Raw genomic sequence first — 23,695 nt, 5'->3', positions numbered from 1 at the left:
ACCCCCTTTGACCAGGCCTCGTCCACTATCAGCTGCTCTTCCCTGATAGCCTCCACACTGGCCTGTCTCTCTGACCCTAGATCCATTCCTTCCAGTGCAACCTCTGTGTTATCCCAAAATGATCTTTTGGAGGCTCAGCTATGTCTATGTTGGTTCATCTTTGGATTAAGTCCACATTTCAGAGCCTCTAGTAATGCAGAAACCTCAACGTTTTTTTGCCAGCACACACCCTCACAACACCTGTCCCTTCCTCTCACTGTTGCATCTTCTGGGTCAACCACACTAGAATCCCTGAACTTTGTAGAATGCGTCCTCTTCTTTCCAATGGACTTTGCCTAAGCCGAGTCCCCAGGCCAGAGTGTTCTCTTGCATTTCTACCAGCTGAAACTCAAATCAAGCACCCACTCTGAGTATCTCCCACAATCTCTCTCTCCTACTGGATTGGGAGCCATAGGGCTGGGGCCCCAGTTGGCCTTCAGGTTTCTGTATCCAGAGCCTCTAGTTGGAGAGCCTTACACACAGGAAAAGTACAGTGGAGATCTGTTGACTTGTATTGAACTGATGTGAGTCAAATGAAATGAGACATTCTCTTTTTTCCTCCTTTAGACCCAAGGCAAATACAAATTTGCACTGACAGCATATGAGTCGTACTCAGATTTCGAACATAACATCACAAAGACAGAAAGAAGCACATCCAGTTTCAGCTTTGGTTTTAAAATACCTGAAATATTTGAATTTGGCATTAGCATGGCAAGTGATAATGGCAAACATTTTATTAGCAGAATCAAGCGATTCTCTCACACCGTAAGTACCCTCTACTGCTCTCTAATGTATGTATTTTTATTATGTATGTATTTTTCCATTTGAATTTTCATGCCTAGATGTGTCTGTGTTCCCCATTACTACTAAGCCTCATAACCAGGTATATTTCTGTGGTCTTGATAATCTTCTCACACACACACACAAAAGCATGGTCTTATACGGACTTACTTTTTAGAAAGACCAGGCTGAGGCATATAGTTACTTTCTTCTTCTATATTTATGTTCTCTCCCTTTCTGGTGAACTTTATCCCATGGTTTTCTTTTTTTTAAAGATTTTTTTAAAAGATTTATTTAAGAGAGAGAAAGAACACACAGAGGGCCAGAAGGAGGGGGACAAGTAGACTCCACAATGAGCCCAGAGCTCCATCCTATGACCTGAGATCATGACCTGAGCTCAATTGACTGAGCCACCCAGGCGCCCCCACCCCACCATGGTTTTCATTAAGCTTGAGATTGTAGCTTTTCCAGACCAAATCATCTCTGGAGGTATTTCACCCCCAGCAGTTTAACTTTTATCCTAAATATTCAGCTGAAGTCCCCCTCCAGAATGTCACCCAAGACCTCTTCTCCGACCTCTTAGGGCATCTGGTAGAGTCAGCCACACCATCACACACCTGTTCCCCCTGCTTGCCTGCTGCTCCTCATCACTTCCCTTTCTGGGTTCTAATCTCCTCTCCTGCTCTTTATTTAATTTGAGGTCATCTTTTCTTTTTCTTACCCTTCAGCCATACCAGGTGACCTCTTCTGTTCACCCCCCACCACCACGAGGGCAAACTGTGCACCTTCATCGCTGCTTCTGACCTTTCTGTTACATTCTGACCTGCACTGCACACTCTTTGGGCATCATTACCTGGATGCCTCGTGGACATTCCAAAGCAATCTCTTCCTCCCAAATTTTCCACGTTAAATAGCATTTGTTCCCTTCTACTTTTCTAGGCTAAGCATTTCTGAATAGTATTTCACTCTCTCTTCTCTTCATTTCCACATTTTTTGGCCATCAAATCATTCAGTGTCACTCTCCAATATTTCTTAATCTAACTCTGATTATATCTTAACTAGCCTGGATCCTTGCACCTCTTGCTTGGTCCCCCTGAGGGGTCTCCTGTCTCCCGACTTGCCCCTTCAGATTTATGTGCTGCCAGAAAGACACTTCTACAATCCTAATCTAATCATGGCACCTGCTCCCCCTTGCCTCTAAGATGGAGGTCAAAGCCTGTGAGTTGGTGGAAGAGGAGTCATTGAACCGGGAAGTAAAGGGATATGATGTTGGAGAAGCAGGTGACAGGCAGCCCTGAGGAACCTTGAATTCTTGAGTGAGGAAAATGCATTTTATTCTCTAGTCCCTGAGCATTTTCAACATGGGTGCAATATGTTAGAAAATTAATCTGAGTGGAACATGGAGGAAATCAAGTCATCTATAATGATTCATATGAGGAAAAAGTGATGAAGGGCTTAGAAATATCTGCTGCTGAAATACCAACCACCAGAAAATGAGTAGTAAACTTTAACAAGATTGTTATGGTCTTTGCATGTTTTTCCTTATCTGTGCTCTGAGCCATTTGGTGGCACAGGCTGTTTCTTTCATCTTTAGACTTACGATGGCACTTAGTAGGTGTTTAAGACTGAAATATAGTGTCGCCTGGGGGCTGAGTGGTGGAGCATCTGCCTTCGGCTCAGGGTATGATCCTAGGGTCCTGGGATTGAGTTTGCGTCGGGCCCCTCACAGGGAGCCTGCTTCTCCCTCTACCTATGTCTTTGCCTCTGTGTGTGTGTCTCTCATGAATAAATAAGTAAAATCTTTAAAAAGAAAGACTGAAATATAGTGATGAAGGGTGGGACTGATGTAAAGGAACATATTTTGTTGGGAGCAAACAAGGATGCCATCCATTTACTCCTTCCCTTTCTCCTGCTCCCTGCCCTCTCCCCACCTCTCTGATTCAGATAGCCAGTTAGAGCATGCTTAAGTGTTCTGAGCACTTTAGTAGACTTAGGGCTAGAGACAAATACATCCTGATTCTTCCCTTGAGGCTCACATTCTAGGAAGAGAGGTAAATGTGTATGCAGATAACTAATTCTCAAATTTTTTTCTATCAGTAGTAATACAGCATGGTATGTGCTCTAAGGGAAATATAAGCAAAGTGCAGTGGCATCCTGGAGAATGGAGTGGGAAATTCAGAGATGGTGCCATGAAGGCAGCAGTAGCTGAGCAGGTGTTTAAAATATAAGTAGATGGGCATCAAGAAGACAAGGGAGGAAAGAGCATTTAAAGCAGAAGGAACAGCATGTGAAAAATCATATTACAAAGAGAATGGCAGATTTGGGGAAAAATGAGAAGTTACACGGATGCTGATGTATGGTGTGGGTGGTGGAAAATAGGAAAGTATGGGAAGAATACTTCACTGCCAGCGGACAGAGTATGAATTCTTATGTTCACAGTGAGGGAATGGATTTTATTCTGGAGACAATAGAGAGCCAATGCAGGGTTTTGTTTTAAGCCCAGGGGGCATTGTAATACAGGTATACCTCAGAGATATTGCAGGCTTGGATCCAAACCACTACAATGAAGTGAATGTCACAATAAAGTGAGCTAAATGAATTTTTTGGTTTCCCAGGGCACACACAAGTTATGTCTCTTAAATGTACAGTAGCATTATGTCTGAAATAACAATGGACGTACCTTAATTGAAAATACTGCTGAAAATGCTAACCATCATCTGAGCTTTCAGCAAGTCATAGTCACTGATGACCATAACAAAAATAACAATAAAGAAAATGTTGAAGTATTGCAAGAAGTACCAACGTGGGGCACAGAGACACAAAGTGAGCAAATGCGGTTGGCAAAAGGTGCCGATAGCCTTGCTTGATGCAGGGTTGCAAAAACATAGTATCTATGAAGCACAGTGAGACAAGACATGCCCATAATACTCTTAGGGTTTTAAGACATCAACTCTGATTGGTGCATTGAAAGCAGGCTAGAGAAAGAAAGGAGATCGGTGGAAAGGCTTTTCTCAAAATCCAAGCGAGAGATGAAACCTACAATATTTAGAAAAACTATGAACAGAGCACTGCTTAGCTTGGAAGGGTAAGAAAGAAGGGAGAGTTGTGAGTCTCTGGGGCAGGACTAGAATGAAGTGAGGGGAAGCCAGGAAGCAATGAGGGGCCTGGGCAGTAGGCACCATGGGAACTAGCATGGCCTTCTAGAATAGGTAGGTCAAACTAGCAGGAAGTTTTAAGACTGGGGCAGAATGTGCCTCATGGACATTTCTCACTCTTAGCTCTCCTTCTTTATACACCCCAGTATAAGAAGCCTTATTATATTCATACCTCCTGGATGCTTGCACTTCACCTAGCATCACCATCTTTTCAGTCTGGTCCCCACACCACGGGTCACCAAACTTTTTTCTGTAAAGGGCCAGATAGTAAATAATTTAGGCTTTGTAGAGTCTCTATCACAGCTCCTTAGCTCTGCTATTGTAGGGGGACAGCAGGTATGGCCAGTGCATGAATGAAAGGGCATGGCTACATTCCAGTAAAACTCCATCTGTAACACCAGGCACCTGATTTGGTGCGCAAGCTGTAGTATGTTGACCCACCATACTGCAATGTCTGGCCTTCCTAAAGCACCACTTTGACTCTTTCTTGAGATGCCTTTCTTCAGAATTTGAAAAGCATAAACAAGGAGGCTGCCTTTGCAGGCAGGCAGACCCTGTATCCCAGCAGAGTGGGCCCATGTGCACCTGCTGCTCCCCGCCATGTCTGCTTCTGGCTACCTACCCTTCTCATTCCCTCTTTGCTATTGTAAGGAAGTGAGTTAAGAGCAAGCTCTCCCAAGCTGAAAGGACATCGGAATATTTATGAGAAATGAAAGCTCATCAAAGAGGCCGTCTTCCCTCAAGTATCCTCAAGGAATCATAAGAGTGATGACCCCAGGCCAAGAACGTTGGATGGTATTTGTAAAGTTCATCTTCTCGTTCCAGATTCCTAACTTTAAAGGTCTGGTTTTCCCATGTTGGTATTTCATTTAGAAAAGCACATTTCTGCACGCGCGCTCTGACCTTGAAGTAGCACATTACAAGCTGAAACCCAGAAGCCTCATGCTCCATTACGAATTCCTTCAGAGAGTCAAGCTGCTGCCCCTGGAGTACAGTTATGGGGAGTACAGAGATCTCTTCCGTGATTTCGGGACCCACTACATCACAGAGGCTGTGCTGGGGGGCATTTATGAATACACGCTCATTATGAACAAAGAAGCCATGGAGAGAGCAGGTACACGGCCCAGGGGACTATGGCTTTGCTGCTGGGGCACACACAAGCTCTGTGAGGTTGTGGAGAGACGCTTCCCTTAGTTGGTGGGAGAAGAGTTATAAGCTCTGCTCCTAGTTCCCTTCTCCCTTCCTGGCTATAGTTTCACTTGCAGTTCTCCCCTTGTCATAACCTGTTCATGTTGGTCCTCCTGCACCCAAACCTGTGTCTGGGGGTCCTCTTTTCTACAGCTATTGTATCTAGACAACAGCATCCAGCCTCATGGCTTTAAGTGCCTTCATTTTTTTTTAAATTTATTTATTTATGATAGTCACAGAGAGAGAGAGAGGCAGAGACATAGGCAGAGGGAGAAGCAGGCTCCATGCACCGGGAGCCTGACGTGGGATTCGATCCCGGGTCTCCAGGATCAAGCCCAACGTGGGATTCGATCCCGGGTCTCCAGGATCGCGCCCTGGGCCAAAGGCAGGCGCTAAACCGCTGCGCCACCCAGGGATCCCAAGTGCCTTCAACATATGGAAAACTCAACAATATTTCCACCCTGGCTCTCTTCCCTACACCCAGGAGCTTACATCCAAATGTCTCCTTGACATCACCATTGGAATGTCCAATGACCATCATAACTTTACCATGTCCTGAAAGTCAACTTTTGCTTTTCTTTCCCAAAGTTGTGTCTTCCATACTCACCCACATCTCAGAATGGTTTCACCATCCAGCCAGTGGCTCAAGCCAAAAACCTAGGAATCAACCTTGACTGTATTTCTTTCCTTCCAGTCAATTAGCAGGTCCCATCAGTAAGTTTGAGGTGAAACCCAGGATTCTGCATTTCTAACAAGCTTTGACATGATATCAGTGCTGTGGATCCATAGACCACATTTTAAGTAGCAAGGTCTAAGGTCACAGATTATTAAAATAGCCTCCAAACTAATATTCACCTTACATTGCGCCTCGACAATCTCTTCTCCCTACACATATAATTACAGGACTTTCCACTCATGACCAACAACAGGCATAAGGTACGACTCCTGCTTCCCAATCCAGTGTTCTCTCACATGGCACTTGCCAGGTGACATGACCTGGGTCACACAGTTGACAGTGGCAGAACCAGGGCTCAGTTATAAGTCCATTATACTTGCAAGAGGATACATGGTATATGATATATGTACATTTAAGCCCATGTGGCCTCAGTCTCACTAAGGTTGAGGATAGCTTCCTCCATACCACTGGTTTCAAAAGAACTTTTCATCTTCCCTCAAACTGCTTCCTGCTGAGGGACTCGGTTATCAAATTAATTGGGGAAACATATAATGGATCCCACTTTTAGCATTCCACAAGCCTTCTGCCATAAAATGACCTCTCCACCTCCTCTGAAACAACATTGGTCACACTTACTTGACTACAGAAGCACTTCTTCTCATAATACTTACTAGTACAAAAATTACAAGATATATTATCATGAGATTTGTATTTCAAGGAACATGCTTTGGGGGAAATACTGATGTGCACTAATACCACTGGGCAACCCAGTAGTCAGAAGTGCTCTCCTCCCCTTGCCTGGCCTCAGAGTGCCCACAAGTCACACCTGAATTCTGAGCAAGCCCAGGAGAGGAGGATGCTTTGGGGAGGACTAGGGAGGAACAAGAAGGAAAGGAGCCAAGAAATGAAAAGAAATTGGCCCCTTCTCTTTGCCAGGTCCTAGACCCACATTTTAAATGCATCACCTCAATTAATTAATGAACAAGCTCTCTCTTCTATAGCAAAGATTTTAAAAGAGTGGGTCAGGGTAAGGGGATTCAATTCACTGAATCAATCCCTAGAGGTTCGATAAAGAGCCACATTTTTAGGAAGTGACTCTGAGCACTTCTGCTCTTTGGAGGGCAGCAAAGAGCCTCAGAGCCTCTGAGGACCCTAAAGGGGAAGCTGGTGTAGATTCCTCATGAGGTCTCCACCCTGGTGTCAGTGGATGCCTGCATTGTGGTCACCAGGCTGGCCACCCTTTTACTTGAACCTGCAACCCTGGGGGCCCCATGACATCCAGAAAGAGCAAGGCCTTTGGAATTGATGACAGGAAAAGGGACAAGGTGAACTACCCCAAGGTCATGGGCCTCTTTCTTGCTTCCATCAGATTACTCTCTTAAGGCTATCCAAACCTGTGCCCAGAATGATTTTAAAATCGGTGCTGCCATTAAGAAGATCTACGTCAACCTGGGTGTGTCAGTGGACACGTGCGAGCATATTCTGAGGGAAATAGGAGGTGAGTAGCAGGGGCTTGTGACTTTTATGTACATTATCTTTCCCTTCCTAACATCCCCAGAACTGAGTCTCTCTTTAAGCCAAAGACTGGCTATTCTAAGGCATTTCAATTAAAATAATAATTCATTCAATAAAACTTATTTAGCTCCTACTATATTCTGGGCATACAGAAACAAATAAAATTGTATTTCTACCCTCATGGTGCTCACCTGAAGCAGGAAAACAATTAAAGATGCCATGATGAGATAGCAATAAGCACCAAACCTGGTCTGGAGCATCAGGACAGGCTTCCTAAGGGAGGGAACATTGGGATTGCTGCTCAAAGAGTAAAGCAGCAAGGTTGTGGGGTTTTTTGTTCTTTTCTTTTAAGATTTTTATTTATTTATTCATGAGAGACACACAAGGAGAGAGGCAGAGACACAGGCAGAGGGAGAAGCAGGCTCTCTGCGGGGAGCCTGATCCAGGACTCGGTTCCAGGACTCTAAGATCACGCCCTGAGCCAAAGGCAGATGCTCAACCACTGTGCCACCTAGGTGTCCCAGCAAGGTTGTTTTTAAAGCAGGAGAAAAATGACAATGGGGCTTGAGAGTTGGCCCGGCTGGAGGTAACAGGTAGGGGTCAGGAGCAGGTGGAAGAGGTGGGGGAGGCAGGTGAGGAGACTAGTCCTTACCTGAGACAATGGGGGGACAGACTAGAAGAGCAGGCAAAGACCTAAGTCATGTACTAGAGCCCACACAGCAGGGGAGACCAGATCGGAAGGGAGTACCAAAGCCAAGTGTCTGGGAGCAGGAAACCTGGAGGTCATTCAAGGGAACTGGGAATCAACACAGCAAGTGGAGTAGGAAAGAGAGGCCAACCAGCAGGGACCCAGTCCCTGACCTCTGCTGCACCCTGAGCAGCAATCCTCTACCTGTTCCACTTACTCAGCTTATGCCTGGGATAGTACATGGAGCTGAAACAAAACAAAATAAAACAACCAAAATTTAACTACTGGTCTAGAACAATCCCTTGCTTTTGTGAATGATATATGGTTGATATTGTTTATTTGTTCATTCTGGCTGGGTTGCAAGATATGTCCTGTAAGAGAGGCGTCCATAGAATATAGGTGCTCTTTAAAGAAGACTCATAGGGGCACCTAGCTGACTTAGTCAGTGGAACAGGCAACTCTTAATCTTGGGGTTATAAGTTCGAGTCCCATGTTGGGTGGAGATATGACTTAAAAATAAAATCTTTTTAAAAAAATTTAAAATCTAAAAAATTAAGACTTGTAAAGTAACATCCCATGCAGGTCACTAGATGAAACATTGCCCAGGACCCTGGAACCCTTGCTAACTACAGCTCCTCCTCCCTTTGGGAGATAACATCATCCTTGCTTCTATGTTAAACACATCCTTCCATCTTACCACCGTATGTGTCACTAATAAATACAGCTTAGTGTTGCTTGTTTTTGAACTTTATATGGATGGAATGTAATCTTTTCAGTTCTGGGTGTTGGCTGGTTGTTTTTTTCATCCAATATCATGTTTTTGTGTATAACTATAGTTTCCATTGCTACATAGTATTTTATTCTATGAATGTAGCTCTTTGTCTTTGTCCATGCCACTGTTGAATTTGGGTTAGTTCCTGTTCTGAGCAAGTGCAATCACTGGGACTATGAATATGCTTATGCAGCAGTCTGGTACACACATGCAAAGGTTTCTCAGGTAATGCACCAGGAGTGGGATTTTGGGTTGGAGATGTGTACTTTTCAAGGACTAGTTCCTACAAAGCTGTTTTCTAAAATGGTTGTACCACTATACACCCCAGTCAGCAGTGTACAAGACTCCCTCTCCATGGTCCTCAGGTATTGCAGGCTCAGGGCTAAATGGTCACTTGACACCACTTCTTTTGGCATCGGGTACATGAACAAATTAGAATGGGAAGCACTCACTGATTTGATTCAGGACTTTCTAGGAAGCTCCGTGAGAAGTCAAAATAATAATCGTTTTATCCTAGACACCCTTTAGTGGATATCTATCACATGCAAAGCTCAGCCTTTACAAATTTCCTACCTCTGTTATTGCATAGAAAGAAGAACTATAACTTAGAGCTACCTGGATAGGCCTTTTCACCCCTAGCGCCTAAGATTTCTTATCTGCAAAATGAGGATTAGATAGTTCTTATTTCATAGTGAAGATAAGTGAGTTAATACATGTACAATAATTAGATTACTGGCTGACACATAAGTAATCCGTAACCCAAATCCCTATCATCCTATTCACCTCTCTCTCTCTCTCTCTCTCTCTCTCTCTCTATATATATATATATATATATATATATATATATATATATTTATCTGTCCATCAGCTGTCTATCTTTCGTAGATTCAGTGTTCAGTGACTGGCATTTAGAGATGCCCCTTCCTTGTCCTGCTCCCTTCCTTGTCACTCGTGTCCTATGTGATTAGCTGAGCTGCCTTTTGCTCCTCTCGCCATGAATTCCTCGACAGCAGGAATGCATCTTGTCTACCGGCACTTGCAAATGAGCTTAGTGAATATTGTGGTAATGAGGTTGTTGGTTGAGTTGCTGTGCCAAAGTAGATCCCTTGACATGCCAGGTGCCACAATGCCAAAGAATCCCTCGACATGCAAGGTCTCTGTGTCCATTCCAGACAGAAACAAGAGGAACACAATGGTGGAGGACTTGGTGGTCCTTGTACGAGGAGGGGCAAGTGAGCACATCACTACCCTGGCATATAAGGAGCTGCCAACAGCGGACCTGATGCAGGAGTGGGGAGATGCGGTGCAGTACAACCCAGACATCATCAAGATTAAGGTACAGCTGGGAAGCTGCTCCACCCACCCTTTCCTCTATTCAGAAAACAGCTTATGAGGGGCTACTAGGAGCCAGGGTATGGGATACAGAGCTCACTAAGACCCACACCCTAATTTCAAGGCACACACATTATAGTGGATAATATATCTGGAGTGGACCAATTGCAATATACTGTTCAGCATGAGCTAGAGAACCGTGAGTCCGCCTTACTCAAGCACCCAACTTGCTAAAAGAAATTAATCATCAGCTTCTAATTCCAGCTTCTTAAATTGATAATGTTTCCATTTCATCAGAGAATTGCTCATTCCATTATTTATTTATTTTAGCATTCATTCATTCAACCAGCAAATAGTTAAGTTCCTGCAATATGACAGGAGCTAAAACACTGGAGGAAAACACAAGGAGCTCTAAGGATGAAGCATATGGTCTGTGCTGAGCAGTAAGACACATCCAGGCACAACCGTCTTACAGGACAGGGTAATACCTCATGGAGATCACTAACATTTCGAGCACCACTAGATTCATAACACTCTGCCAGTGACTTTAGAAGTGTTATTTCAATCTAATCCTCATGAGTCTGCAGATTGCATATGTTGATCTCCATTCTGTGGCTGATGAAAATCAAGGTCATGAAGGTGATACATCCGTCTGTGGCTGCTTGAGAGCCTCTATTAGGTCTGGACCCAAGTGACCTCTTGCCTCCCCTGCAGACTTTCCTGTGGGTTTGGTGAATAAAAACCACCTGTCACCCACACAAGAGCAGTTTTGCAACCTTAAACTAAATAGATGTTTGCTTGAACAAGATTGTCATAAACAGCACCAAGAGTGGGTCCTTGCCTATGGGAACTTCTGCACGGTGTCCGTGTTCCATCCTTGGCCATCTTCTTCTTGTCGTTATCTGTACAGTCATGGGTTGTCTGGCATCCACCCCTCACCACCCCCAGAGATTTAGTCTTGCCGCCAAGGAGGGACAACAAGGGACTGGAGCTCTTGACAGAAGGCTCTGCAGTTCCCAGCCCTGGCAGTTGCCCATGGTGTCTTTACTTGTATGTCAAATACATAGTTTCTATGGAACAAGAAGGCTGCCATTCAAATTCTCTCCTCTGCTGTGTGTTCCATAGTGACACTGTCAGTGTCACTATGTTAACGAGCATCAAGGAGGATAAAGTCAGCTGTAGGTTGTAGGCAGATCCAGAGAAATCTGGGATTGGCTGTTGGTGTGGTGACATCATTTGGTATCACAGAGGGGCATGGGAATGAACAGAGCTCAAGGGAAAGCAGATCCCTGGCCTTTACTTAACACTTCTATTTTACCTGCATCTTTTTTCTACAACTGAGACTTAAGAGAGTTTTCCCTGGTTACCCACCTAAATAGGTTGGATATGCCAGACTGGGCTTTGGGAGTGTCAAGTGCCAAGCATGTGGTATGATATGGTGTGTGTGTGTGTGTGTGTGTGTGAGAGAGAGAGAGAGAGAGAGATTGAGGGAGGGAGAGAGGAAGAGAGGTAGGGCAGGTTACCGTGCTAAACATCTTGATCAGACCTGCAAACAACCTCAGAAATACTACACTCTACCAAAGGCCAGTGACTTCCCGGCCTGCATGTGATGTAGTGGAAAGTATCACAGCCACTGTCAGTGCAGTGTTGTGAAGGGCTGTGTGGGCTATCCAGGGGAAAGCATGAAAGAATCAGAAATGTTTCCAGGAGCTGGGGAGGTGAGATTACTGAAGGCTTTGAAACCTTCCCTTTGCAAGTCTCGGACCTGAGTTGGAAACATACGTTCTGGGCATCCCACTCTTGCACACACTCTTTCTGGCAAGAGAAAACTGCAGATGGCTTCATATTATCTCACCATAATTCTCTGCAAAGTCAGCTCACCAAGTAGTTGGAGGAGTGATTGCTTTCCAGGACGGCAGAGGCCACTGGGTAAGCCGTTCCTAGATACAGAATAGAGTGTTGGCCAAGGTTACATACATAAACCATTCTGGAAGATAGAGACTTGCAGCATGATTCCCATAAGAGCGAGGTGGACAGGAAAGAAGAGCACTGAAGAGCCCACTCTCACTGTTTACTGGTAAACTCTAGACTCAGAGAAATGGCTCTTTGCTCAGGGTTAAAAAATAGCAGTGACTGTCTTGTAAAGAGAGTCCCAAACACAAAAGGTTGAAATTACATTGAAGATGCAGGAGACCAGCCTATATCGAAAAGTGGAAAAATAAAAGTAAATTTTAGGATGCATTGCTTTGTGATGATAATGAGATTTAAGAAAACAAAGAAGTTAGGAAGTAAAAAATAGAAGCTGAGATAGTGAGCACTCATCAGATGAAAAAGGAAGTGGCTGACTATAGGAAACCACAGGCACAAAGGCGGATGAAAGCCTACATTGGAAACTGTAAAGAACAGAATTGACACTGCAGAAAATTGAGTCAGTGATGTGGAAGGTGCCATAAAAATGTTCTTATAATGTAGAAGCAAAAGACAAAGAGATTAAAACAATGATGTAAAAGAAATATGATGGAAAGAGAGGACAGAAGGAGAAATCTAAAACTCAAGGACTTCTTCCTGAGAAGGGGACAAGATTAAATTTGAAGATGCATTAATCCTGGACGTAATAAGAGATACTTCCCTGAGCTGATAATGCAACATGAAGAACTCATTGAAAAGGAGTCAAAAGTACGGAAAACAAAACAATACTGAAGCACATCCTTGTAATTTTTTTTTTCACTTTTAGAAACAAATATAATCCTACAAAAATAAAAGTTGTACTGGTCTTAGAATTCTTCAAAACACTAAATGCCTGAAAGACCTAGTGGAGTGACAATCATGATTGTGAAGGAAAGACTCATAGCCCAGTGAAATGGTCACTGATGATGAACAATCCCAAAGACATTTTCTAATTAGTAAGGGAGTCACATAAAGAGTTGCCAGATTTGGCAAAGGAAGATGCATGGTGTCCAGTTAAATTTGAATTTTAGACAAACAATGGATAACTTTTAAAGTATAAGCATCCCCCAAATATTTCATGGGAAATGCTTGTACTACACAATTATTTGTTGTTTATCTAAAATTCAGCTTTAGCTGGGGCATTCTGTATTTGACTGGCAATGCTAGTCACAAACTCTACCATCCAGGTACATTTCTATAAGTAGCCAGGGTGGCTAGGTTGTGGTCTGAGGTCCAAGCTGATGGAGAAGCTATTGTACAGAGCTCAGGCTTTGCCTAGGGTAGAAGGAAAAGATAGAGTTGTGAATGGTGCTCATATAGAGGCCAGGAAAGCCTCAATTATGCTGCAATTAAGATTTGGAAAACTTCGAAATCTTAGCAATTTAATACAACAAAAGTTTATTTCTCAATCACACAACATGTCCAAAGCATATTGGGGCAGTTTGAACTGCCCCTCAGGGATCCAGGAGATGGAGGAGGCTTTATGTGATCATGTGCTCCCGAAATCACTAAAGCAGTGGTAAAGGAAGGGGAAATGTCACCTCACTCTGCTCTGAAAGCTTTACCCTCTGCTTACTTTGCATTGCTCAAAACAAGTCACGTTGTAAACCTGCCCTTAAGGATGTCAGGGAATGGCATCCCTGCTATGTACCCAGAGAGAAAAGCAGCTGATCAGTTGGTAAGCAGTGATAATCACACCTTTCTAAAGATGTGACCATCATACCTTTCTAAAGCAATGTACTCACAGATTCTCTAAAGGCAAATTACTCTGCCCGAAAAAGGTTTAAAATACAGATGTTGTGGTAACATTCCGTGCTAAGATGATGTCTGACTTGGGCTACTGATCTCACCTCCAAAAATAAATTCTGAATTCCAAATAAGGAAACCATGAATAATAATTGACAGATGACACGCAAATAAAATAATTTTGCCACAAATGAAATCCTTAATGTGTAAGGAATGAATGACACAATTTATACAAAAGACACATTTCAAAGGAAATAGACAACTTTCAGAACTACAATGGTGAATAAATATGCAAAGTGTTTCACTTTTCTAGGAATAAAAAATTAAAGTAACTGCATAATGTTTTTTACCTATCAAGTTGATAATGATTAAAAATCTACAATACTCAGTGTCAATGAGAGTGATGAGATGGGCACTTTTATAAAACAAGATGAGAACAGAAGTTGATACAACACATTAGTAAAAGAATGTAATTATATCCATAACATTAGAAATGTTTATAGTTTTTGATCCAATAGTCTCAAATGCAATAATCAACTAAAGGAATCGTTTTATTTTTTTTATTTTTTTAAGATTTTATTTATTTATCATGACAGACACACAGAGAGAGAGAGAGAGAGAGGCAGAGACACAGGCAGAGGGAGAAGCAGTCTCCATGCAGGGAGCCCGACACGGGACTCGATCCCGGGTCTCCAGCATCACACTCTGGGCCAAAGGCAGGCACTAAACCGCTGAGCCAGCCAGGGATCCCCCTAAAGGAATAATTTTAAAAGTTGCTAAAGATGTATGTATAAAAACATGCCTTCTTTTATGTTGTTTGCAGTAGCAAAAAAAAGGAAACAGGGGCATCTGAGTGGCTCAGTGGTTGAGCATCTGCCTTTGGCTCAGGTTGTGATCCTGGGGTCCTGGGATCGAGTCTCCCATCAGGCTCCCCTCATGGAGCCTGCTTCTCCTTCTGCCTGTGTCTCTGCCTCTCTCTGTGTGTCTCTCATGAATAAATAAATAAAAATCTTAAAAAAAAAAAAGGAAACAGACATAACAACAGGGGAAGAGGTGACTACATTGTAGTCCATCGATACAACAGGGTTCTATCCAACCCTAAAAAATCATTTTATCAAAGGATATTGAATGGCATGGGAAAATGCTCATAATAGGATATTAAGTGAGGTAATGGAAAACTGTGCTTTCTTATGCCACCAATTTGGTATAAATATCTGTCCATTTAACTATCCAAAAATATACACCGAAAGGACACAAACCACAATGCTAACAGTTTGAATCCTTTTCTTCCATTTACTGACTGTTTGCCTTTGGTATATCCATTTAACTTTTTTGTGTTTGACCCTTTTCATCTGTAAAATGGGGCTACAAAAGACTACCACCTCATAGGATTGTTGTAAAGATTAAGTTAGATAATGTATGTACTTGGTTCAGCAGCTAATAACTGCTGCCAGTGCAATGGTTAGTTATTATCATTAAGAATGGTGATCACCTGGGGAGCCTGGGTGGCTCAGTTGGTTAAACATCTGACTCTTGATTACATCTGGGGTCAGGAAGTCAGGTTCACGAGATCAAGCCCTACATTGGGCTCCATGCTGGGTGTAGAGCCCACTTGAGGATTCTCTCTCTCTCTCCCTCTCCCTCTGCTCTGCCCTCCAAGCAAAAGAATGGTAATTACCAGGGTCCATTACAGGGAACCACATGGAGTTTAATAAGTAGTGAGCACCATCCTTTTGCCATGATATGATAAAGTTTTCACAAGGGTAAGTGTGCTTAGGACCCAATGGTCAATATGAGTAGGCAAGACTGTGTGTTGGGGGAGAAATAAGGAAGAGAGAGAGAGAGAGAAGAGGAGAAAGAAAGGAGGGAAAGCCCAGAAAATGAAGGGACAATTATGCCCTACTGACTGAGAATAAAAAGGCAGCTGGGGAGTCTAGGAGGTGCTGCTCAGTCCCAAGGCAAACTGCAGTCTGCAAAACTTGGAGAACACTGACATCGAAATTGGAAATGGGAATAATTAAGCCATTTTTATCAAGAATTATTATAAACTAGTAAGAAAAACGAACGCTTTGGTTCAGAATCTTGGCAATACTGTTGCATGAATTCTTTGACTTTGTTCAAGTCACTTAACCCCATCTGAAAACAAGGCTAGTCATTGCTACCTTGTGAGGATGGAGTGGGATCACATTTGTCAACCACCAGCACAGCTGCCGGCACACAATTCACGTAGGAGGTTTATTCTGGTTTTGCCACCGACTTGCTCTCTGTCCTGGAGCAAATCTCAGTGCTGGTAGGAGAATGCCTAGGGGGCTAAAGGCAGCCTTTCAAGGCGCTGTGGCAGGGAATGCAGATTGTTGGAGGAGCTCACACTGGTGTACAGCAAACCCCCCACTTCTCTACCATCCCTCCCCCACGTGTGGCCAGCAGGCTGGACGGTTCTGCAAACCGCCTCTGGATCAATTCATTGACCACAAAACGGTGAGACAATGGGACCACCAAGGGACCTTGCTTTGCCCACTGGAGCGAAGGTCAGCGTCAGATGCATTAAGAAATGGAAGCAATTTTCTTCCCACTGGAGGCTTCTATTAGGCATGATTGCCTGCATTTAGACAGACCCTAAACTCTCCAGAGCTGGATTAGGGCAGGATCACAAACAAAATCTGGAGAGGAACCTGGCCCTGGAGCTGAAAGTAGGGCCAAGAGGCTCTGAACATTTTTAACTACCTCTTTGCACTTTGCCTCAGGCTTTTCCTAGCCTGTCAACATCACCACACTGGCCTGTGACTTCCTCTTGTGGAACACTGCCATGCCCAGGGGAGACCAGCATCACTCTCTCTTTGTCTACCTGTCTCCTGTCCAGCTCCTCTCTCCCGGCTATTGCCTTGATGAGGTCTCCCATCCCCCACTCATTCTCCCATCCACTTTTATTAGCTGTTCTCACTAAGCTTGGGGCTAGAGCCCAGAGACACAGAGCTGAGCAGGATACAGTCCTGATCTCCAGCAGCTTACCTTCTAACTCAAGAAGGGAAACAAGGAGATTTCAACACATTTAAAAAAAAAATTAATGACCACAAAGGAGCAAAGAGAATTTGTATCAGATGAGCACTGGACTGTATCCTGAACACTTCATGGTGAGAAGGTGTTCTGTGAGCTTTGGAGCTCAGGAAAGGCTTCATGATGGTGGTGTTTGCATGATGTGAATGATTTTGCCAAATTTGGAGAGGGGAGCGATGTTGGGACAAAGCTCCATAAGAGTTTCAAGGAGCAGCTTGAAAATCACTTCCTCTCCTCCATCAAAGACAGACTGACCACCTGCTCCTCTGCCCCCATTCCAAGTTTGCACTCATGCTCTAACTGCGATGGTGTAAGAACTTGTTACTGTGTCTCTTTCCCTCTGGATACCGAGTTTCTTGAGAGTGTGGATTTTATCTTACTCATTCCTTATGCTTAATGCTTGACACTTAGGAGGTATTCAGTAAGAGTTGACCTGAACTCGAATGAATTTATTTGTGGATATTGAGTGGGATGGGACAGCTAGAGGATGGAGCATCCACCTACATACTGGGGCATCCAGCCAGTTCCCGATCAACCCACTTGTCTCCATGCACCGGCCCTTTGCTCACCCCTTTGGAACCGTGCTCCATCCTTCTGTTGGAGGTTTTCTGTTGAAATCCATGCCTTTCCTCTCCCCAGGCAGAGCCTCTGTATGAACTGGTGACAGCCACGGACTTTGCCTACTCTAGCACAGTAAGACAGAACATGAAGCGGGCTCTGGAGGAGTTCCAGAAGGAAGTCAGCTCTTGCCGCTGTGCTCCTTGCCAAGGGAATGGAGTCCCAGTTCTGAAAGGTACCATTTCCAGGCATCTGGTGTCTCTGTGGAAGACATCATCTGGAGGGGCTGATGCTGGGGGCCAGAACATGTCTTCAAATCCACATACCGCCCAGGGTATCTCCAGAAGAATTCTAGGTCAGTCCTAAGGTCTCTATCTGGGGTCCCAGGGACTATCATAAAGCCCTCTTTATTTTCTCAGAGGGAAAAAAAAAAGAGCCCCCTGGCCACTCAGAGCCTCCTAAACTGACCTTCTCCATTCTCATTAAGCATTAGAACTACCTGATGCCTTCAGAGCTACTGATGCTCAGGCCCCATCTGGATCGTGTGACTCTCCAGAAGGCCCCTCATCAGGATGGGTAAACCATCTCCAAGTAGTTCTAATCTGCAGCTGGGGTGTGACTCACAACTGCTAAAGTCCCACAATGAGGTGGCATGTGGGACCAAGTTGCCCCCACACACACTCAGGTGCAGCTCAGGTGCAAAGAGCATTATGTGCCTCTAAGGCAGACCCCAGCCCAGGCTGCATGTGAGAACCACCCGGGGAACTTTATCACAAACACAAAGTCCTGGGCCTCAACCCAGAACAGCTAAAGTGAATCACTGGGACTGGTCTTTGAAAAACCCTTCCAGATGATTGCACCGTAGAGTCAGGGCTGAGAAGCTGCTCTACAGCTGAATTCACTGACACACAGGATCCATGATTTCCCCAGCTTACAAGCTAGTGGGAGAGCTGGGCCTGACCAAAGAGTCACACTGAAGTGTAATTTAGAACAAGTGTTATTCTATTTCCTAAGAGGACAGAATGTGGGCAACTAGGTCCTGCTGCTCTGGCCACCAGAATACCTAAGTTCCAGTCGTGGGGACACAGTAAAACCCATCTGTCCTTAGATGTCTCATCTAAAGACAGATGGTATGATGCATCACAGGGTATGATGCACACTCACTCAATTAACAGGGCAGCCCATAAAACCGAAGGAGCAGGCTGAGACTGTGAGGTCTGTAACAAGGGGTGGGGATGGATGTGGGAAATCTCTCTGGGCCAAATAAGAGGCCCTGAGCAGTGCGTGTCCTGACCAATACCTGGTGAGAAGATTGGGGGATGGGAGGGAGGATTGGCAGCAAGGATGAGCCACTTGAACTTGATTCCTAACTTAAGGGCCATATCCAGGGCCACTGCAATGGACACAGCAAATTTGGCATTTGCTAAGCCTTGGGACCTTAAGCTCCTGTCATGATGGCTGAGGAAGAGTCCAGTCCAGCATAAAGCCAAAACAAGGTGTCATGAGCAATTGGGTGCAGCAGATCCCCACCCAGGGAGGGTCCAACCTGGACTTAGCCTATGTGGACAGAGCCAGCTCAACAGAGGGGACACAGAGACCTCTTCCCAAAAGAGATTGAGACTCTTGGACAGAGTGGATAGGAGCAAAGCAGACATAAGTGAGAGCCTAAGGCTGGGAAGTTCTGCCATTGGAATAGGGACACCTAAGTGGGGATGAAGTGAGCAAGAAGTCGGATCAGCCCATCAGCCCAAGGGCTTGATCTAGGGTTGCTGAAATCCCCTTCTGTGAGAATTGGAGCCACCTGAGAAGGTGCACTGGTATGAGGGAGACTGTGAAGGCAGAGACTGGGGTGTTCATGGGCCTCACCTAGAAAGGATAATCCTGCGAAAGTAATCTGTGTGATCCAGATGAGAGTAGCTCCAGGATGACCTGTTGCAGATTAACATAAAGAATAACTTCCAAAGGGTCAAAATTGGACAAAGATAGGATGAGACATCTAAGGACAGTGAGATTCCCCCCACCCCCACCCCAACACTAGGAGTGTTCAAGCAGAGGCAGGACAATTAAATGCCTCGTGGTGAACTTGAGCACCAATGATCAGGGGCCTCAGTGAACACTCACATCACTTCTGATGCTAGAAACTTACCATGCTGGGTGGGTCAAATGTCAGCTCACGAGTAATTCTCAACAATGCTGTGTGATTCCCCATGATGGCAATAGATGCCCTTCATGAGCAAAAGGCGCTCAAGGAAGGAGGAGGTATCCTTGGCACTAAAACCATTGAACTAAATGTTTCTCCTACTTTAATTTAATGGCACAGTGTCACCACTTTGCTGTGGAGGGCTGAGCTCAGGAGCTGTGCTTCACAGGGTATGATTCACACTCACTGTACATCATCTTTTCCAGAATCACGCTGTGACTGCATCTGTCCTATTGGATCCCGGGGCCCAGCCTGCGAGGTCACCTATGAGAAAAGTAAGGAGACTGACAGTTGGTCAAAAAAAGGAAAATCTAGGGAATTCCAGAGGATCATTCAGAAGGACATCCCCAACCTGGGGATGTCAGGTTGGGAGCTGGGTGCTATGACATTTGAGATACATCCTGGCTCTTGATTTTATATTTTGTTGTTCTCACAGCCAAGAGTGCTTCATGTCACAGGACTCTTAATGTGTGTCATTTACAAGTCATTTCTTTGAGTCATTCTGGAATGCTTACCTTCCTTTTTTTTTTAAACTGAACTTTTATTCAACCCTCAAAATCCAGCACAGAATCACCTTCTTTTGTAAAAGTTCTAACCCTCTGCCCCTGAGTAAAATTAGTGAATTCCTCCTATGTGCTCCCGTAGCACTTTGAACATATGCTTTTATAGTACTTAGTACATTATATTTTGGATTATGTGTGTCTGTCTCCCCTATGTGTGTGAGCAGAGATCGTCTTCCATTTATCTCTGTGTCCCCATGGCCCAGCATAGTTCCTGCTCAGTGGTAGCTGCTGAATTAACAAACGAAAGACTGGACTATCATCAAGATCCCCTCCAGCTCTCAAATTCTTTGGCCAGTTTATTATCTGAGTTCTCAACATGCTCCCTTCTCTTCCCTTCCCTCCCCTCTGCTCCCCTCCCTTCCCCTCCCCTCACCTCCCTTCCCTTCTCTCTGCCCGCCTCCCCTCCCTTTCTCTTTTCTTTTCGGTGGTACCATTAAAAAAGGAAATGACACACCCAGTAGAAACAAGGAGGCACTGTACTGTGTATCGGGCACCTTGCTGAGTGCTCAGACTCAGCATGGGTTGGAGTTTCATCTCTATCATTCAGTAACTGTGATCTTGAGCAACTTAAGTGACCTCTTGGTGCCTCAATTTCCTCATCAGTAAAATGGAGACGATGATACGAACTACCTCCTAGAGCTGTCTTGAGTTTCTCATGAAACATATAAAACCCTTGGAATAATGCCTAACACATAATAAGGGCAAAATCGGTGTTGGTTAGTTTGTTTTAGGGAAAAATGAACAGCGTTACTTTGTATTTTACACATATCAGATCCTTTTGGTCCTCACAATATCATCGCAAAATAGGTACCATCCATATCCCCACTGTATTGATGAAGAAACTGAGGTGTAGTGGGTCACTAACTAGTTTCCTCAGTGGTTGCACAGTGAATGTAGGGCCCCAGGTTCAGGTCCAATGGGTCTGTCACAGCCTTTGCTTTCAACTCCTGCCTGCACTATTCTCCTCCCTAGTGAAATGCTCAGGATTGTCCTGACCCACCTCCAGCTTTACAATGCAACCAGGCCCCACACAGTGCTGTGCCCCCTGAGCGTGTGGTGCACAACCATAGGATTTCTCCTGGTTGGAGAAGACCTTGGACACCTCCTACTGTAGCCTTCTCATTTTACCAGTGGGTAGGCCCAGAGATACTAAGTAATGCATGTGGAATTGTACTGCCCATCAGAGGCTCAGCCAGACACATGATATATGTGGTGGATGGAATCAATTACATGTCAATCTCATCAACAACCAAAAAATCTTCAAGGTAAAGACAAATGTCAGGGAGGGGAGAATGCATTGTTTGTTATTATTTCATATGACACACAACGCCCACAGATAGATAGGTAGATAACGGAGCTGCCAGGTTATACATTGACAAGAAGTAAACTACCCAGCATCCTGTGGCTGGGAAATGACTAAGTGGAGAGCCGTTCATTCAACAGATGTTTACCAAAGGCCTCATATGTGCCAGCTTAAGTGCTAGGGTTCAGTGGTGGGCAAATCCAGTCATCCAATCATCATGGAGACTGCTGTTCAGAAAGAAAGACCTATATCATTTGAATTGTCTCTGAAATACATTTAAAGTTTTAGTTGTAACTGCTATAAAATGCTCGAAAGCTTGAAATATGAAGAATTGGTGGGGGGTTAGAGGACTGAGATCTGGAGGGTAAATGGGATTGACCAGATGAACAGAGGAGGAAAGAGTATTCTGGGCTAGGGAAACAGTATCTGCAAAGGCCCCGTGGTGGAAGGGAGCATGCAAGTACAGTGGTGTGCAAGGACAGCTGATGGGAGGGAGATCAGAGCTGACTCCCAGAGACTTTTGGCTTACAGGCCTCACCCCTCCATAGGGCACCAGGGTGTAACAAGGGCTAATTAATGTTTGCTGATCTTCTTTCTTCTAGATGTCGCCATTGATGGGAGGTGGAATTGCTGGTCAAACTGGTCTCCGTGTTCTGGAGGACATAAAACAAGACAAAGGCAGTGCAACAATCCACCTCCTCAAAATGAAGGCAGCCCCTGCTTGGGCCCTGCTTCAGAAACACTTAACTGTTAAGGAAGAAGAGCTTCTAGTAGATATTTCTGTGGGCTGCTCACTGCAAAAGCTCTGAGCCCTTAGGAACTCCGGCCCAGATACCTCATACCAATTCCCACCTGGGGCCAGCCCAAGGGTAGAGGACTGTGCCATTCAGGGTGTTTGAAATAAAGCTGTTACTTGCAAAATGCACATTGATTTGAACAAATAATGAGTTAAACATAAACTACAGTTTCCTTAAAGGCTTAAGAATCTTGGAAATGCTCACTTCTCTCATGTGTGTAGTTTTATGCCTCTCCCATGTACTAACCAGCCAGGAACTGTGCTAGAGTTGTTCACACTGAAGTCCTACTATCCAGCAGTGATAGGCACAGAGTAGGTACCCAGGAGTGAATCAGTGAATGGCTATTCAGTTGTTCTTCCGTTGAGGACAACATGGTCTCATTCAGTGACAATGGTGGTGACTACATATCGAATGATTACTATGCCAGCCACACTGCTCAGTGTTAATTCATCCCATCCTCAAGCCGGCCTTATGAGGTGGGTGCTGTAGGAGCCCTATCCAACAGCTGAGGGAACTGAGGGACAGCCAAGTGGCTTGTCCAGGGTTGTGCAGTTAGGAAGTGGCAAAGCTGGGCTGCAAGCCCAAGCACTTGGGCTCTGGAAGTTTAGACTTGTAACTGTAATGTTCCCTTCCTCTCAGTAAATGGGCATTTACTGACAAAGAATTTTTTATGAAATAAATTGTAGAAGAAAGTAGTGTGTGTGGTGTGTGGTGTATGTGTGTGGTATTGACAGTCTTCACCCACTGCGTCCTGAGGAGAGTGATCCTGGCTCCTCTGCTCCTGTTGAGGCTGAGCAAAGGAAGGGCGAGGTTGGGCATGTGAGAAGCAAGAGTTCTGGGAGAGAGTTCAATTATTGTGATGTAAGTGGGTGCCCAGAGGAGGTCCTGAGCTGGAGAAAAGAGCAAGGGATACTGATCACTGAATGGAAGAGGAGGGAAGGAAGGGAGGAAGGAAGGAAGGAAGGAAGGAAGGAAGGAAGGAAGGAAGGAAGGAAGGAAGGAAGGAAGGAAGGAGAAAGGAGGAAGGGGGAAAGGAGGAAGGAAGGGACAGAGTGGGGAGGGAGGGAGAAAGAGAAGAAGGGAAGAAGGAGGAAGGAAGGAAGATGTAGTGGCTGGAAGAAGGAACATCAAGGAAAAGTTCAATTTGATGGGTCGAGCAATGAGCAATGTGCACCTTCCCCTACCTCTGTACGTCTCACTTTGCTCACTTGTGCTTGTCCGAATCCCACCTGGGTGAGGGAGGTACTTGAGCAGAGAGAATAAGAGGGCAGTTTGTTGATGTTCAAGTCACTAAAAAACAAAATACTTTGGTTTCTTAGACTGAGTCAAGGTGATCATTCAGGCTTTCTTTTTTTTTTATAATAAATTTATTTTTTATTGAT

General features: G+C 44.6%; 1 protein-coding gene across 1 annotated transcript in view; it reads left to right on the top strand.

Moving 5' to 3' along the window:
• The window catches only part of C8B (complement C8 beta chain), a 38,771-nt gene extending 16,330 nt beyond the window's left edge, over positions 1 to 22,441 (top strand). The window contains exons 6-12 of the mRNA XM_077891927.1: positions 607 to 804; positions 4,848 to 5,088; positions 7,208 to 7,336; positions 9,986 to 10,149; positions 17,532 to 17,685; positions 19,857 to 19,925; positions 22,119 to 22,441. Coding sequence (XP_077748053.1) covers positions 607 to 804; positions 4,848 to 5,088; positions 7,208 to 7,336; positions 9,986 to 10,149; positions 17,532 to 17,685; positions 19,857 to 19,925; positions 22,119 to 22,270 — 1,107 coding nt within the window. The 3' untranslated portion in view covers positions 22,271 to 22,441. The remainder of the gene's footprint in view (positions 1 to 606; positions 805 to 4,847; positions 5,089 to 7,207; positions 7,337 to 9,985; positions 10,150 to 17,531; positions 17,686 to 19,856; positions 19,926 to 22,118) is intronic.
• The last annotated feature ends 1,254 nt before the right edge of the window (positions 22,442 to 23,695 follow it).

Source organism: Canis aureus, chromosome 3 (assembly GCF_053574225.1).
Source record: "Canis aureus isolate CA01 chromosome 3, VMU_Caureus_v.1.0, whole genome shotgun sequence".
Classification (NCBI taxonomy): Eukaryota; Metazoa; Chordata; class Mammalia; order Carnivora; family Canidae; genus Canis; species Canis aureus.
Note: the sequence above shows the minus strand (reverse complement) of the source record. Positions and strands in the feature narration are given on the sequence as shown.